Raw genomic sequence first — 19,122 nt, forward strand, 5'->3', positions numbered from 1 at the left:
CCTAACTGTTCTAGTGAAAGATGTGCTTTCATGCTTTAAGGCGAAATGCAGTTTAGGGTTTGATGTAAGATAGGATTAAATATTATCATATTTGTATTTTCTTTTGTTTAGCTTTTCCTTTTCTGCTGTTATTTGTTCCTTTCCTCCTCCTCCTCACTTTCTATATTAATTTCTTTCTCCCATTTAGTATTACGTACCCTTTTGCTTTGTCTGCATTTTAACTACTTGCCCTTTATGCTATACACCTTCTCCTTCCATTTACTCTCTTTGCTTGTCCTCTTCTTTCTCTTCCAAAACACTTCCACCTTGATCTCCCTTTTACTAAATGGCTCATACTGCGAGACATTTTATAATCAGTTTAATTCAGTAACTTGAGGTAGTTACACTTACTAGCTCATTGTCATTTCTCTGTCATTATTACAGAACCAGTTATGTAAAAATAAATCTAAATTTAGGACATGGATGATGTAAGATATTAGACCTCTCAGTTTTTCACGGTAAGTTCAGCCCAGTCAAGCATTGCTGCTGGCTGAGGGGATGCACAAACCACATTCTAATGGACATATTTCTACAACAAAGGCTGTCTATCATTTACCAAGTACTAAAATGTATTTTTTCACAAACTCCAATTGTTGCCTACAGAAGATAGCATGCATTGAAATACTTATGAAGTTACCACAATTATTCTGTCAGCACTTACATTGTGAGTGGCCTCTCAAACAATAATCTGATGAATAAAATTAGTTGTGAATGAATTCAATAAATCTGACACCATCAACATTGGTTTCCTGATTGGCGTAACAGGCAAGCTGTTTGGTTGATGATCATCATGGAAAAGGGGTGTTAGTCTGGTCAATACAGGCTTCCTCACACTTTGTTGCCTTGTCACTCTGGTGAACAAAGTCCTTCCTTTCATATTCCTGTTAGCTGGTCTACCTCATAATCTCAAAATCACATTTGATGTTCTCAGTGACTCAAGTATTGCATGGTCTTCATTTTACCTAGTGATTCCAAATGAGGACTCTTGTATCCTCAAGACAGTTAGAGATCAACAAGTGCCACTCATATTTTGAATTTTAAAAAAAAACTTTCTTTGTATTTGTACTGCTCATATATGTATTTTATACTTATTATCTTGTTTTCATTCTCAAGCAGGTTTTAGGGATATTTTTTAAGTTGATCTGTTGAATTTTTAAGTTTTGTGATTCAATTTACTGAAGTGTTCTCTTCCTTTTTCAGGTGGAGGTAGAAGTAGAGAGCATGGACAAAGCTGGCAACTTCATTGGCTGGTTGCACATAGACGGAGTCAATCTCTCTGTTGCCCTTGTGGAGCATTCACTATCGAAGGTCCATTTTACTGCAGAGCGGAGTTCCTACTATAAAGCACTTTTGTCGGTTGAGGAGGCAGCTAAGCTCAAGCGGGAAAAGGTAGGATTTGAATGGGAAAACTTTTTGATTGTCAACATTTCACTTTCGGTAAATTGGTTTATTATTGTCAAATGTACCAAGGAATGGTGAAAAATATGTCTTGCAGGCTATTTATTCGAATTAATTCATTAGAACAGTACAATTGAGGTGGCTCAATCCCAGACAGTAACAGAGTGCAAACTCTATGTTCCAATTTCAGAAAAAGTACACTGCAGATAAGACAGTAAGGCGCAATGTCATAATTTGGGTAGACTGAGATCAAGAGTTGATCTTAATATACTCATAAACCATAGCAGGATGTGCTTTCAAGCTTTTGTATCTTCTTCTGTTGGGAGGCAGGAGAAGAGCAAATGTTTGAGGTGAGTGGGGTCTTTGATTATGGTGGCTGCTTTACCAAGGAAGCAAGAGGTATAGACAGAATCCATGGAAGGGAGGCTGGTTTCTATGATGTGCTGAGCTGTGTCACAGGCAGAGCAGTTGCCACATCAAGCTGTGATGTATCCAGTTAGGATGTTTTCTGTGGTACATGAATAAAAATGAGTGAGGATCAAAAGGGACATGCTGAATATCTTTAACTTCTGTGTAAGCGTGTAGAGGTGAGGTGAGCTTTCTTGCCTGTGGTTCAACATGGTTGGATTAGGACAGGCTATTGATGTTCACTCCTTGGAACTCGAAGTAGAACCGATTTCTAAAATGTTGTAGGTATTTGTGATTTTCACTATACCCATGCTGTAAATTGGTTTAGAAAACAATACTGTGAATGCTGGAAAACTAAAATGATGACAGTTTTTTAAAAAATCTGAAAATACAGAGATCTTCAGACAGCATGGAGAGAAGAGGAACAGATTCTTTCATCTTCCACAAGTGCTGGCAGACTTGCTGAATGTTTTTGTTGTTTTTAACATTCTGTTGTCTGTGGGTGTGTATGTTGCAAATTAATTGAATGAAAGCCATTCCTTAATTTGAATATTCCCAGATAAAGCTGCCCATCTAATCTAATTTAGTTCTTTTGAGGCAGTTTATGTGTATAGTAGTATTTTGCCAGAATTAAAAATAATGTTGACTGCATGGAAGAAGGCCATTTAGGGCAGAGCTCTTGCCAATACTCGCATGAGTCGTATGTGATCACAGAATTATGAGAGTAACAATTCTTTGGTAATGCATAAATGTAGAGATATTTACTTTCATTTAAGAATTGAACTCAGAAAATGTTAACTTTTTATAGATCATGAATGCAGTAAATTCTAGATATCTGAAAATTTTTTGAGTATGTAAATTCTTTTAGTGGGCTCCTGCTCAGATTGTGTTCATCAGATGAGTATCTTCTGACTCTGGATAACACAGACAGCTGTTCACTCACAGCTGACCTCTTCATATCTAAATCCTGCTGTCCTCAGTGAACTCACCGCGTGAAGCAGCAATCCACTTTACAAGAAAACAAGTTCCAGTTTATGGAAAAACAAGTTCTAACTTTACTCATATTTTTAATCATTATCTGGGTATTGTGAAGATGAGGCTTCTGGCTTGAATGCATCAGAAATAGGTGTTCTATTTTTATTTCCTCACCTTTTCTGAGTTGCAAATTAACAATGAATTTCATTGTGAGCTGACCACATTTCAGCCTGAAAATCTTATGGTGTTAACCCACCCTAATGTCCTCATCCTCACATGGTTGCATTTCTGTGTATTGGCCTTCTTGTAGTCTGCTTTAAACATCCTAACATAGCAAGATGCATATTCATGCTTTTACCACTGTATCTAGGTGTTAGAAGAGAGTATTCAGCTTGTCGGTATTAATTTTTCATTTCTTGTAATAATATATTCTAATGCAAAGCTTTCACCTGGGTACTTTAGTCAGTATTTTGAATACTCTAGATCTTTAACCTCTTAAAAGATGATCGGTAATTGTTGAACATTAGGTTTGCTTTGAAGCTAATGAATTATATCCTTGTTTGGTTGTAAGCAAACCTCCACCAGCACCTGGTATTCCCAGGCCTGAGCCTGCTTAGCTTCTGAGATTAGGTAAAATTGGCCTTTTTCAGGCTAGTGTGGCCAGAAGTGTAGGGTGCCACAGTAGCGTAGCAATTAGAATGATGCTATTACAGCTCGGGACCTCAGAATTTGGAGTTCAATTACCACGTTCTCTGTAAGCAAGCTCTTCCCCACGTGCATGTGGGTTTTGTCTGGGAGCTCCGGTTCCCTCCTACAGTCCAAAGATGTACCGGTTAGTAGACTAATCGGCCATTGTATATTGTCCTGTGATTAGACTGGGGTTAAAATTGGTGGGTTGCTGGCCAGTGTGGCTCAGTGGGCTGGAAGAGCCTATTCTGCACTGTATCCCTGAATAAATTAATTAATCCTGATTAAGGGTTCAATGTTTCTGGAGGCAATATAGAAACATTGAAAACTTACAGCACAATACAGGCCCTTTGGCCCACAAAGTTGTGCCCAACATGTCCCTACCTTAGAAATTATTAGGCTTTCCTATATCCCTCTATTTTACTAAGCTCCATGTACCTATCTGAAAGCCTCTTAAAAGACCCTATCGTATTGCAGCAGGAGAGGAGCATATAGGGGAACTAAGAAACAAAGTGTTCTTGTAAAACCATCACTGTGCAGAAACTACCACTGGGTAACAAAGTGACATAGGAATTGGTTTGTAAATCATAAGTTTTGAGGAAGAAGTACAAACAACTTAATGCCACCTTAAATCTTGAATCCTCAAAGGGCATTTTTGTCTAACACAGAATTCAGTAATGTGTTTCAATAAATGTGTCAGCTCATGTTACATAAATTGCAGGCTTATGTGAATAAATTACATGTTGAACTGAAATGTCACCAATTCATTTGTTACTGTGATATAGGATTTGAAAATTTATTGGCTTTCTTTAAGGATATAATAGGTATGGTGTACAAAGGGAACCAGTGGATGTAACTTATTTCAATTTCCAAAAGGCATGCATGACAATGCCATAATTCAGATTAAAAGTTCATAGCATTTGGGACAGTATATTACCATAGATGACAAATTGGCTAGCTAACAAAGGCAATGGTTAGGATAAATTGATAATTATACAGGGCAACAAACTGTAATGTGGGATCCATGGAATTTAGAGCTAGTTCAGAGTCCTCAAACAGAAAACATTCACTCTGCATCCTACCTGTGAACCTCTTCAGGATTTGATAAGATCTCTTCAACTCCAGATATTACTACCTGGTCTACTCAGTCTCATCATACACAAAAAAAAAGAAACAGTCTCATCAGTTTCACTGGTATATATTTTTAGATAAGGAGACCAAAAGAATAAGCTCTGTGTTCTGGATGTAGTCTCACCAAGGCCTAATATCATTGCATATGGCTTTAATCCTGTACTCAAGACCTCATGGAATTTGCAGCTGAATATCGTTAGCCACATCTGCAAAAAAATTCTAATAGTTTAACCAAACATGATTTTCCTTTCATAAATCTATATTAACTCTGCTCAGTCTTGTATACTTTTCAAGGTGTTCGGTTATTACACCTTTCATTATAGAGTTAATTTTTTCCTCTGGCAGTGACAACAATCTGACAGGTCTCTGGTTTCACTCTCTCACTCCTTTCTTAATCAGAATCAGGTTTATTATCACCGGCAAGTGTCATGAAATTTGTTAACTTAGCAGCAACAGTTCAATGCAAAACATAATATAGAAGAAAAAGAAACAATAATAAATAAGTAAATTAATTATAGTATATGTATGTTGAATAGATTAAAAATCATACAAAAACAGAAATAATATTTTTTTTTAAAGTGAGATAGTGTTCAAGGGTTCAATGTCCATTTAGGAATTGGATGGTAGAGGGGAAGAAGCTGTTCTTGAATCGCTCAGTGTGTGCCTTCAGGCTTCTGTACCTCCTACCTGATGGTAACATGTGAAAAGGGCATGCCCTGGGTGCTGGAAGTCCTTAATAATGGCCACAGCCTTTCTGAGACATCACTCTTTGAAGATGTCCTGGGTACTTTGTAGGCTAGTATCCAAGATGGAATCAACTAAATTTACAACCCTCTGCAGTTTCTTCCAGTCCTGTGCAGTAGCCCCCGCCCCCCCACCCCCACCCATACCAGACAGTGGTGCAGCCTGTCATAATGTTCTCCACTGTACAGCTCTAGAAGTTTTTGAGTGTATTTGTTGACATACCAAATCTCTTCAATCTCTTAATGAGGTATAGTCGCTGTCTTGTCTTCTTTATAACTGCATCGATCCATTAAGACCAGGTTAGGTCCTCAGAGACCTTGACACCCAGGAACTTGAAACTGCTCACTGTCTCCACTTCTGATCCCTCTGAGGATTGGTATGTGTTCCTTCGTCTTACCCTTCTTGAAGTCCACAATCAGCTCTCTCGTCTTACTGATGTTGAGTGCCAGTTTGTTGCTGCGACACCACTCCACTAGTTGGCATATCCCACTCCTGTACGCCCTCTCGTCACCAGCTGAGACTCTACCAAAAATGGTTGCATCATCAGCAAATTTATAGATGGAATTTGAGCTATGCCTAGCCACACCCCTGTGACCTAGCTTAAGACACAGGCAGTATACTTTCTAAGCTCCAAATCAGAAGACAAATTCTAGAACCTATAAAATTTTGTACACCATAACTGAAATATTCAGTGTATCTATCATAAAACCTTATGGTGAAGATAATTGGCTAATGGATTTTGTGTCTCAAACTTTTTTCCCTATTAATATTTCTTTTGTCTTGTTAAATTCCTGTTGTTTCTGGCAGTTTTTCGTGTAGTATCATGTGAAGGTGGACATAATTGTTAACTTCAGAGCTTATTCCCCATTATAAATGCTCCCATCTTTGTCTGAAAGGACTCACTTTTGCTCTTATTCATCTTTTCCTTTTTACATAACCCATAGAAACTCTTAGAATCAAACCAATTATATGTTTCTTGCAAGTTGACTCTAAAATTCTGTCCTGCCTTTGTCAGTTACTTGCCCTTGCCCCCCACTCTAAAATGCTACCCTAAAATAATGTTTTTTGATACATTATTTATTTAAATGTCTGTCAGCCTTCATACCTTTTAATGTATTTTCCCCACCAACCACAACAAACTCGCTCCTTGTACTTTCACAGTTCGCTCTGCGTAGATTTTAAGACCCTAGATTTGCAAACTCGTTGTGAAATTGTATCATTGTCACTCTTCCCCAGAAATCATTTTACAACAAGACTATCAATTAATCCTTTCTCATTCCATAAAATGTCCCTTTTCCCAGTTGGTTCTCAACATGACATTGAAAAACATCATGTATACATTCCCTGAATATCCCCTAGTTTATTGCTGTTAATTTCACTTGTCCTGACCATATATAAAAATGTTTCTTATGAGTTTTGTATTACCCCTGTTGCATGCAGTTCTACTTTCTTGATTTATGTCACAGAAATATTGTAACTATTATTTGGTGACCTATAAATAATTCCTGCCAGTGTTTCTGCTCTTTACTTATCTTAGCTCAAAACAAATTGATTGTAATTCTAAGTTACGGTCTGCTGAGCCAAGATTATTTCGCATCACTTCTGGTTCCATCCTTTATCAATAGGATTGCCCTACCGCCATTGTCTTTCATGTACCAGCTCTTCCGAAATGTTTTACATTCTTCAACATTCGGCCTCCAGCTTTGGTCACTGGTCACCCTGCAACAACAGATTTGTAATGACATGCAGATAGATCATACTCTATTGGTGCCATTATTTCATCTACAGAACCTTGTTGTGATGTACCTGTAATTTTTCCTTTTTAACAATTTTCAATATTTGACCCAATTTGCTGCTTGCCTTTGTGCCTACTTATTAGTTTCACTTACCACTTTTCTATCAGTTCCTGCAATGCTTCATCCTTTCTGAATTCTCTTGGAAGTTCTCATCCCAGAACCAAGCAGAACCGGCAAACCCACTGCAAGCACATTCATCCTTAATTTTTTGAGATGTAATCCATCCAAATGCAATGAAGATTGGAGTGTAGAAGAATGAAAAGTATTCTAAATGAAACAGACACAATTCCAAAGATGTTTCACAGGATGAATGTTTTCCCTCATGCAGGAATCTAGAAATTGGAGAGAAGTGCATTGTTTTGGAATAAGAGCTTACCTGTTTAAGTAGAGATGAAACAGTTTTCTCTTGATTGTTGTGAATTTTTGGAATTATTTATCTTAGAAATTTGTGTAAGCTGAAAGATTGAATGCAGTTGAAGCCAAGAAGAACAGTTGCTTGGTCTATGGAGAGTTCAGAGGTTGCGGTGCTGTACTTTTGTTTTATTTTACTTTGAACAGGCCCTTCTGGACCAATGAACTGCGCTGCCCAGCGACCCATCTATTTTAACATTAACCTATTCAATGATCTATTAACCTACTAAAACAGTAAGTCTTTTGACTGTGAGAGGAAGTTGGAGCACCCAGGGGAAGCCCACATGATCACAGGAAGAACGTACAGACTCCTTACAGATAGTGCCAGAAATGAAATCTGAGACATCCCTGGGCTGTAATAATGTCACGCTAACCGCTGTGGTGCCATGGCAGCCTACCATGTATTCTTGCAGGGTAGAGCAGGCCCAAGGTGCTGTTTGCTTTTATTGCTCTTACTACTTTATTTCTTATTTTGTTGTAATTGGAGAATTAAGTACCCTCTAATTGTGTTGGTTTGTAGCAAATGCACAATATTTGGGTGTATCTGTTGAACTCTTTGTGATGTGATGCTAATAGAACTTCCACGAGGTTGGAGGGGACATTGTGACAGGCTAGGAAGGTTCACTCATTTATTTGTCCTGGAGAAATGTCTCGTTTATGTGCTATGAACAGCATCACATAAGTGTAAGTAAATGCCTTGACCTGATTTTTAGAACTGCAAGTTTACTAGTGGTCTTCTCCATGGAAAGTTTTATTTTGATATTACTTACTTGAAATCCAGAAGCTGTCTTACTTGTGCTTCATGGTCTTGACTGACCTGCCATCCTATTAGTAAACTGGCTGAAAGTAGCCTAGAAGTTGACAGGATCAAGGATTTTGGCAGAGATGATGTAAACAAACTCATTGAAATTTCAAACTTTTAATGGACTGATTTGGAAACTGTCAAACAGAATTTCATGTGAATCAGAGAGTCAATTAGTAGAGGAGAAAGCAAGTATAAAACAAAAATAATGAGTAAGGGCTTGGAGAAGAGGTGAATTAGCACTGTTTTAATAATTAAAGTTAAATTTATTTTGTTGAATAATGGATATTTTAAAATCAATGATCAGCTGTTATTTGGTAATAGGGTCTGATTATTACTGACTTTCCAAAATTGATAAAAAGGTTAAGAAAGATGATTTCAAGCAAATAAACTACATCCCATTTCCTTGTGTTTTAAATAAGGAAACTATTAATAGCTTGTTAGTGGGTAGCAGACTGAACAGAACGTGGGCTATTAATAAACTATATGATGTTTTCATCTGTATGACTAAAATAGCAATAATTGACTGTATATGGTTAATATAAAATATTTATTTGTGGGGTTCAGGGATTATTTGGATTAGGAACATGGTCCCCAGCCTTAACTCAAAAAATGTTGGTACCACTGATTTATTGTAACACAAGGAAGCTTTTTACAAATATAATTTTGGATAGCATGGCCCACGTGTTTTCATTCAATTAAAACTTTAGGAGCTTAATGTCTAAGTGAATATAAAGCCCTGACATATATTAGACTGGCTGAACTGCACATGTAATGAGTGGTCAGGCAAAGTTTGGAAGTTGTTAGAGAAGCAGGGTACAGACAGGGCAGGTCAAATTTGTGGTGTTCTACAATGAGGTACAATGGGCACTATTTGTTCAAGATAATTTTGATGTGCCCTGAGGCCTGATTACGTAAAGTGATTTAATATAGGTGGCCTTCTGATCCGAGCCAGATACAATTAGTCCCATTTTCCCCATTTTCGACCATACTGTGACTGGACAGTGAACCTCTTTCCTTACTCAACAGAACTGAACATTTTTGTGAGACTCTTGACCACCTTTTGCTCCAGGGATGACAATTTTAGCTTTTTCAATCTCTCCTCATAATTTCCCTATTAATGTGATATGAATCTCTCACATTTTCTTTGATAACACCTGTATCTTCTCCTTCAAGTATGGTGCCCGAAATTGAACACACTATTTCATTTGAGGCCTAACTAATGTTTTGCAACATTTAACAAGACTTCCTTGCTTTTAGATTCTCGCCCTCTGTTTAGAAAGTTCTGGACTCCAACTTATTTAAAAACCTTCTTAATTTACCTTCCTGGTTTCAAAGGTATTGTATAGTTTTAACTTTGTAATAGGATTAGGCCTCCCAGCCCAAGTAATGGTCAGAAGTGTATTGTACATTTCCCACCAAACACTCAAAAGAGTATTTGCTTTCCATTGTTGTTATTATACATTTAATATATTCTATACCAGTCTTAAAGATTTACATACAACCATTCTTCAGAAAGAAGCTTAATTTCTGATGTGTTTTGAGATATCGTGTGCATCAGTGAAAAGAATGAAAGGACAGAATAATTGCTTCCTTACATCTAATCCATAATTTGAAAACAAGAATAATGAAAATACAGGTGAGAAGATTGCCCTATCAAGAAAGTTTAGACCATTTAGGTTGGATTCCTTGGAATTTAGGAAAATGACAGGTGGACTTATTTAGACTTGTAAAAACATATGGGAACTTGATGTAAGATGCTTCCGGTATTGGGAGAGTTGTGTTTAAGGGAAGAAAGCTACAAAATAAGGGGTTGTTCATTTAAAACGGAGGTTCATAGAAATTACTTCCTTCAGATGGTAGTGAATCTCTGGTATTCTCTGTCAAGATCATGAGATATATTTAACGTGTAGGTAAATAAATATTTGAAAAGTCAATGAATTGAGAGTTATGGGGTCTGGTGTAGAAGAGAATTTGTGGCCTGCATAGGTTACCACATTGGCAGTAATGATGCAGTAGTCTTGAGGGGTAGAGTTGCCTGTTCCTGTTGTTTTCTTGTGCATCACTCTTTTCTTTGATTAGCCCTGATTGGATTGACTGTCTGGACAATAGATATTCCCTTACATTTGAGTCATCATCCCCGGATATGGCAGTTAGATTGACATTCTGGAATGTCTCTTTCTTAGATTATCTGCGCTCCTCTTAAAATGTGTGAGAATCATCCCTCTAAGTTCTCCTTATTTAGTGATTTTTCCACCTTTCTGTTGTGTTTTTCATAATTCAGTAATATTTGAGTAACATCGTAAATATATTGTTTGATTAAGCATTCGTGTTTGAGTAATTCACTAAGGGTTATCTGTAAATGATTATGAATAACATTTTCAAGCTACCACATTATATGTGTGTGCCCTACTTAAAGTAAAGAAACAAATTCTGGGCTCCCATCTTTTTCTTTCAATTAGTTTAATGTTTTGGAGTTACAAGACATAACATTGTCCTCCTTTCAAATGTCCGATTTGAATGCCTATTTCAATGATCTACCAATGTGCTTTATCGTTTGTTGTGATTAGCTTGATTCCACTTGCCTCTGAAGAAAATGGTGAGATATGCAAGCTGCTTTCTCTTAATTTTTTGCATATCGTGTAACCATTCTTCAAAAGGAAGCTTATTTCCAAATGTTTTGAGATGTGTGTATCATCAATTTCCATGTATAAATGATACTGGATTCACTTACTCCCATTGTATGGAATGATTTAAGCAGAAAGTGGCACAGTTTCCCATTCTTTAGGTGGCTGATGAGAAAAATGTAGTACTTGTAATTTGCACTGAATCTGCCCCTTAAAGAAGGGGCACTGTGAGGAGTTGTCAATATTCATATTGCCTGCTCTTTGTCGTAATTGTCCAGGTTTAGGGGCTCTAAATGACACCAATGTTGTGCACTCCCGTATGTTGCAGGGAGTGCTTTCTCAGGGAGTTCTGAGTATGGAGAAGGACAATTATTTAAATTGCTGTAATCTGTTAGATCTGAGTATGTTCACAATCATTTTGCCCTTTTTAAAATGCAAATATATGTGTTTTTAATCAATGTTTATTTTGAATTCCAAGTTGCATAGAATTGACACCTTGAGAATCAAGCCATTCTTTCTAACTGGTCTCTTCCACAATTAATTCTGTGATGCCCTGTTTAAGATTTTTACTGCTATGCTGTGGGTATTTCATTTTAGTAGTTCTGTAAGAGCAATCTGTGTTGCTTTCAGCCTGTTTGGATTTGACTTAAACATAAGAGGTTGTGATGTTCATGCTTAGGAAGGTAGAGTCATCCAATCAGGATGGTGGAATTGCTAGAGTACGCTGGCCAGAGAGGTTTTTGTGATGGACACTGGAGTAGGTCAAGGTCTTCTTGACAGGAGCTGGGAGAAGACTGGGGAAAATGGCTGTGGATGCCATCCCCGTTGCACAAGGTGCTTTGTGCAAATGACTGACTTCAAGGAGGAAGGATCAGTACTCTGCTGGGGGAGCCCGTTTATTTGAGATGGATTTCGAGCAACGTTTGGAAGGTGGTGAGTGCTTTCTCGCAGACTGTGGGTCCAGTGTAACCAGTTAAGGACAACTTCAAGTTGAGCTCCAACTTGTGTGCACATTTTGACTGGGTTAACTGTATTGTGCTCTTTTTTTTATTTTTTCCTTTTCTTTTCCTACTAACTGTTCAATAAAGCTGAAATTTGTAAATTTTAAGTACTGTTAAAGTGTTAGGTAAAGTTTTGATCATGGAATGGCAGTTTGACCCAGTGGTGGGAAAAAGATGTTGTTTTAGTTCAGACTAGCAATGATGTGACGGAAATGGATCTGCCTGTTGCGCTTGGTGTACCTGTAGAGGTGGGGCCATGGGCCATCCATGCTTTCAGAGAAGAGGAGAGTGTAGGCGAGGGTGCCATATTGTAAGTTGAGTTTCCTGTAGCTGAGGGCAGAGACTTTAAAGACTGCTCTCATTTCCGCAGAGTGAGGAGGAGTTGTCTTTGCACAAATTTCTACTTGACCTAATTCCTCTGAATGTGGCTGAATGTTCCTGTGTTGATACTTAGTGCTTCATTACAAGTTCATTACAAGTTCAATAGGCTATATAACTAATTTGGCAAAAATCGCAATACATTGTCAATCAGGCAATTTTGTCAATAGAATTTAACGTGAAAGCATAGTTCCTTCGGCAGTTCATGGCCTTCTGAGAGACTAATTTCTTCTTTAGTTCAGTGGATTCTATGGTGGCTAATGTGAGAACCATAGACTCTTCCACAGATTTGTCAGGAAGTGACTACCAGAGCAGGCGGGTACTGTGGTTTGGAAGTGCTATGCTCACTACGCCCCTTACACAAGGATTCTCTTTGCTCTTGATGCATGGTCTAAAGCTTCTCAATGCCATCCAAATGCTACCCTCCCGTTTGAGTGTGCACAGACCAAAGAATCCCAGGAGTTGGTGAAGATGTACTTTCTGTGTTTGCTTGGTAATCTCCTTTCATGACAGAGTTCAAATTAGGGCATCTGTTTCAGGAGTCTGTTATCAGGCATGCAAATAGCATAACCTGTGTAACAGAGACTAACCTAAGCCCCCTCTGTTGAGGATGTTGGCTTGGGAGATGAAGCTGATATCAGCAGGTGTATCCTGATAGTAAATATGGAGGATTTAGTGTTAGTGCTGAAAGAGGTTCAATAACAGTTATTACCCCTCAACCATCAGGCTGCTGAACCAAAGGGGATAACTTCACTTGCTCTATTACTGAACCTATAGACTCACTTTCAAAGACTCTTCATCTCATGTTCTCTTTATTGCTTGCTTGTTTGTTTGTTTATTTATTTTTACTCTCTTTCTTTTTGCACACTGTGTGCCTTGTTGGTGTGGTCTTTCATTTATTCTATTGTGGCTATTGGATTTATTGAGTATACCTGCAAGAAAATTAATCTCCGGTTTATATCTGGTAACATAGAACAACACACACAAAATGCTGGATGAACTCAGTAGGCCTAGCAGCATCTGTGGCAAAGAGTGAACAGTTGATGTTTCAAGTTGAGATCCTTTGTGTTACGTGCCCGCACCAGTCGGTGTGCACCTGTGTTTTTGTTATCTGTTCTCACTCTATCCAGCTTTCCTCATTGCCTTAGTGTTCTGACCTGTGTTTGCATATTGTGGATTTTGGCTTTTGGATTACTCCCTTGGAATTGGTTGCACTGGGTCACTTCTGGAAATCTACTGCAAATAGGACAGCCTGTGTCTGCCTTGTCCTTTTCCCATTACAAACACCACACCACACTAAGCGTGGACCTGGTTTTCTGTTGCTTCCCCCAACTCTCCTAGACCAGGGCCAATAGGGGGACGTAACACTTCATCAGGATTGAAAAAAAGATGCAAAGTCAAAATAAGGTGGTGGGGGGAGGGTAGGAAGAAGCATTAGGAGGTGGGTGATAGGTGAAACCGAGAGAGGGGGAGTGGTGAAGTAAAGAGCTGGGAAGTTGATTGGTGAAAGAGATAAAGGGCTGAAAAAGGGGAAATCTGATAGAGGGTAGGAGACCATGGAAGAAAGGAGGGGGGGGATCTCCAGAGGGAGATGATGGGCAGGTAAGGAGATGAGTTGAGAGAGGAGAATGGGAGGAGAGGTGAAGGGGGCAGTTATCAGAAGTTCGAGAAATCAATGTTCATGCCATCAAGTTGGAGGCTATCTAGATGGAATATAAGGAGTTGCTCCTCCAACCTGAATGTGTCCTCAACACAACAGAAGAGGCAGCCATGGATTGACCTCTTGGAATGACAAGTTGAATTTGAAGTGAGTGGCCACCAGGAGGTCCTCCTTTTTTTTGGTGCATGTAGTGTAGTTGCTTGGCGGAGCGGTCTCTCAATCTACGTCGGGTCTCTCTGATGTACAGGAGGCCACACTGGATACAGTAGGTGACCAAAAAGACTCAACAGGCGAAGTGTCACCTTGGAAGGAACTGCTTGGGGTCCTGAATGGTAGTTAGGGAGGAGGTGTAGGGGCAGGTATGGCACTTGTTCTGCTTGCTAGGATAAGTGCCAGGAGGGAAATCAGTGAGGAGGGACAAACGAACAAGGGAGTCACATAGGGAGCGATCTATGTGGAAAGCGGAAAGTGGGGGGAGGGGGGAGGAGAGGGAAAGATTTGCTTGGTGGTGGGATCCTGTTGGAGATGGTGAGGTTTAGTAACATACATGTACTTTGATGATAAATTTACTTTAAACAGTACTTTGTGATGTTTGCAGTAGATAATCTAGGTCACAGACACAAAACTGCATCCTGTGTTTGAATGCACTGTCAAACCTTGGATGTAACCCCTCCTTTTTTTTTTAAAACCCACCACCCCTCACCAGCCACCCCCATTGAATCCTACAGGCCTAAGTCCCTTCTTGATCTTGGCTTAGTCTCTGGATAGCAGTTACAGAATAGTCAATGAGAAGCAGCCAAAACAAATGAGGAGGTGTCATTTTTACTCAGATTGTGAAAGCAAGGGCAGGTCTTTTGAGGCCAATAGCATCCTAGGGCTTGTCTGTGATTTTAGTTCCCGCTGTGCAGTAAGTGCAGTTACGTTTTGTAATTCACCTCTGGGATTCTTGAATAAATCTGGACCTTTTTTTTTGTCATTTTCTAAAAATCTGGTTTGCTGCCAACTTTCTCAAAAAAAAGTTCTCTCTTAGTTGCCTTTCACATTGAGGTTGGGTTAATTGGAGTGACAGAGATCTCTTTGTTTTTGGTATCATGGTAGTATTACGTGCCTGTAATGTAGAATGTAGAAAAGTACGAGCTCTCATCACTATCACATGGGGAACATTCTGTAATCTACAGGTCAGAGGCAAAGTGCTTACTTTGCTCAAATTTTGTACCGTGCAATTTTTTTTTACTGATTTTTTTTCTTTGTGAAGTGTCATTAAATGATGACCTTTAAGAGTTTTCATGACACACAGTAGAGAGAACAGTGAAACAATCACATCTTAATACTGACTTGCTTAAGCAAATTAGTTTGTTCACATTTCAATTCAGAATTATTCAGGGCTCTGTGGCAAATCAGTGACCTTGAAATGATCCCAACCCAATCATTAGTCCTGACACTTTCGCCTGACTTGTACCTTTCATTGAGTCAGAATACTCAATGGAGCAGAATGAGTATGAACACTTAGGATGCATGATATATTTAAAATGCACATGCAGCCAAAAGTCGAAATATTACTTGGGATGCCAAAATGCATTGTCAAAAAAGTGGATTGTAAGGTAGACTTCAAGTGAAGGAGTGTAGAAGCAGGAAGAATTTAGGGAACATAGAACATTACAGCACAGCACAAGCTCTATAGCCCACAATGTTTTGCCAATCTTTTACCCTAAGATCAGTCTAACTGTTCCCTCCGACAAAGCCCTCCAATTTCTATCATTGATGTGTGTATCTAAAATTTTCTTCAATGCCCCTAATGTACCTGCCCCCAATGTACCCCTAGACAGGCATTCCGCGCACTCAGCACTCTCTGTGTAGGGCACTTGCCTTTGACATCCCCGCCCTTATAATTTCTTCCAATCAACTAAAATTATGCCTTCTTAAATTAGCCATTTCCACCCTGGCTGTTCACTCGATTTAGGAAGGAATTGTAAGATAAGGAGATTGTGGGCTGCAATCCCTGGTTTGATCCTAACCTCCGGTGCTGTTCTGTGTACAATTTGCATGTTCTTTGACCGCTTGGGTTTCCCCTGGATTTACCTGTTTCACCCTGTATCCCAAAGGGGTGCTGGGTTAGAGGTTAATTATCTCTGTAAATTACTCCTAGTGGATGAATGTACTGTTGGAAAACAATGGTGAATAGAATTGTTCTGAGAGCTCGTATATACCTTTTGGGTAGAATTGCCTCTTTCCAAGTTCTTAAGAAATGTGAACTGATTTAATTCAAAATGTCCAATGGTGAAGTGGTGATGGGTGGAGAGCAAGACCAACAGTAATTGAGAGTTGGAGAGGATCTTGAGAAAATGTGAATTGTTAGAGAAACTTTCAGTCTCAGACAAAGGGGATGATGGTGAGTGACACTTAGGATTTAAGCAGTTTAATTTTATGGGGGGTCATAATTTATGGTGAATGTAAAATAAAAGCCAGTGCAAGAGATCATCAGAGTATCCAAAAGTACAGACGTAAAGATTTCGGCAGTAGACAGGTTATTGCATGGGAATTGACCAAATTCTATCTCCACTGCTTATTGCAAGTCAGTGATGAAACTGGTAGGAGGCACAAGGGATCTGCAGGTGCTGGAAATCTTTAGCAGCACATTCAAAATGCTGGTTGAACACTGCGGGTCAGGCAGCATTTATGGAAGAGAGCAGAAGCCAGAATAAAAGATAGAGGGAGGTGAGGAGCATGAGCTGAAGGTGATCAGCGAGTCTAGGAGAGAGGGGTGGAGATGGAGGAATTGAAGGAGAATGATTTGAGAAACTCGGAGGTGATAGGTGGGAGAGGCAAAGGTCTGAAGAAAAGGAATCTGATAGGAGAGGGCAATAAACTGAAATAAAGAGAAGGAGACTGGAAAGCGAGGGAGGTGAGGGAAAGGAAGGAGTGAAGGAGCTACAGGAATGAAAGAAAACAAAGGATGGGGAGGAAAAGAGGACAGTGCATACCAGAAGTTAGGGAAATCGATGGTGATGCCAACTTTTTAACTTCTGGTAACCTCTCCCCTGGAACAGAGATTAGCAAGGGTGGAAGAAATATTTTTCTCAGTTGATTTTTATGACAGTGAAATGAAACATCAGAAAAGCTTAAATCAACAAAATAAAAAATCCCTCTTTGTTAGGAGCAAGCTTGTAATAATGACAATAGGAAGAGCCCAGTAGGGTTATGACTTGTATCTGAGAGAGTAATTAATGTGCAATTATATATTAAAATCATTTTTTTAAAGCAAAATTTAATATTAGATGGATAAGGGTTGATTTCTGTTTCTTAAAACACAGTATTCTGGAATAATATTTCAGAGGCAAGTGTTCGATTGATTTTGGATAAGGTATCTGAAACAAAATTTTTAGGAGTGGTAATAGATAGTAAATTAAGCTGGAAACCACAAATAAATTATGTTAAAGCAAAAATGTCAAAATTTATTGCAATACTGTACAAAGCACAAGATTTCTTAAATCAGGAATCTTTGTATACAGGCAGTCCCCGGGTTATGTACGAGTTCCATTCCTGAGTCCGTCTTTAAGTTGTATTTGTACGGAAGTCGGAACAAGTACATCCGGTATTATTTAGCGTCAGTTAGTCAAATGTTTGTCTTAGTATATAGTATATATTTTACCTTTCTATTCATATAAAACATTTAAGAAACGTATGTATTCCAATAATTAAACAACTGCGTTGCTTAGTAATAATTGTAGCTTTCATCGGGGCAGTGCCTTTCACATGCTCCATTATTCTCACTTTATCCGTTATCCTTTAAAATTGTTCCGATCGTTGACCGACTGTAGCCTAACGCTTTTCCAATGACCGATGACATTTCACTTCTTTCTAAATGCTTTATTATTTCCACTTTATTCTCAATCGTGATCACTTCCCGTCAATGGAACAGAAACACTGCGGGCGGCGGGTCCCGAGCTCCGCCGGCTCCCCAAGTCAGCTGAGTCCTAAGGACCACCGCACTGAATTCCCCGGGTCCTAAACTGCACCGCACTGAGACAGGTTAAATGGGACAAGTGGGGGCTGTGCTGGGTTTGGGTATTTGATCATCCACAATATTCCGCATGGGAATTTAAACTGGAGGTGTGAGTGGTTTTTTTTACGAGGTCGAGTTGTGAGCTCGACATCAACCCGGCACAGGAACAGTCTATCACTGAATCGAACTCGGGGAAACTCCGTTCTCCAGCCCAATGCTGATCTCACTGCGCCACCAGCCGACCAGAATGGGGGGGGGGGGGGCAGGCGGGGTCAGGGTGAATCTTACTAAGAAAAATTTAAGCCAAATACTAAGTTAAACACTCAACACAGTGTCAACGGCAACGACTTAAAATGGCGGATGGCGTCGCAATCCGACTTAAAATGGCGGATGGCGTTCTCCTTCCTCAGTTCGTAAGTACGAGTTGTCCGTAAGTCGGACGTTCGTAACTTGGGGACTACCTGTACATTATACTGTTCACTTATAGTCCCATACATGACTTACCGTGTAGTGTTATGGTGAAATACAATACAAAATAAATACAAATTCAATTTTTCTACTCCAAAAAAGTTATATGAACTGTAAATAAGACAAGTTATTATGAGCCAACCAATCCACTATTCATTCAACTAAACACTTTAAAATTCAGAGATTTTGTACGTATTAAAATAATACAAATTATGTATAAAGTAAAAAATGGACAGCTACCACAAAGTATCCAAAGGTGGTTTGAAATGAGAGAAAGTCAACATGATTTGAGAGGAACATGTATATTTCAAAAACGAAGGATAAGAACAAATGTTAAAAATCATTGTATTTCAGTCAGAGGGGTGAATCTATGCAAGAAATTAAAAACGTGCACTACAGTTAACAAGTTTAAAAAATTATTTAATGAACAAGTATAAAATACATGATTTAAAATGAATGGGAGTAATGTAAATAAATGATATTTGGAATTGGATTTTGTGTTAAAAGATTATGAAATTTTTTGTTTTTGATGTGATAATTGATGCCAAAATGTTGTTGTATAAGTAAGAGGGGTAGGCGTAATAAGCTGTATCT

At 38.8% G+C, this 19,122-nt stretch overlaps 1 protein-coding gene across 1 annotated transcript in view; it reads left to right on the forward strand.

Annotated features, from left to right (window-relative positions):
* Positions 1 to 19,122, forward strand: part of snd1 (staphylococcal nuclease and tudor domain containing 1) — a 1,008,210-nt gene that overhangs the window by 719,705 nt on the left and 269,383 nt on the right. Inside the window, exon 17 of the mRNA XM_073066877.1 lies at positions 1,240 to 1,428. Within this exon, the coding sequence (XP_072922978.1) occupies positions 1,240 to 1,428 (189 nt within the window). The remainder of the gene's footprint in view (positions 1 to 1,239; positions 1,429 to 19,122) is intronic.

This window comes from Hemitrygon akajei, chromosome 14, assembly GCF_048418815.1.
Source record: "Hemitrygon akajei chromosome 14, sHemAka1.3, whole genome shotgun sequence".
NCBI lineage: Eukaryota > Metazoa > Chordata > Chondrichthyes > Myliobatiformes > Dasyatidae > Hemitrygon > Hemitrygon akajei.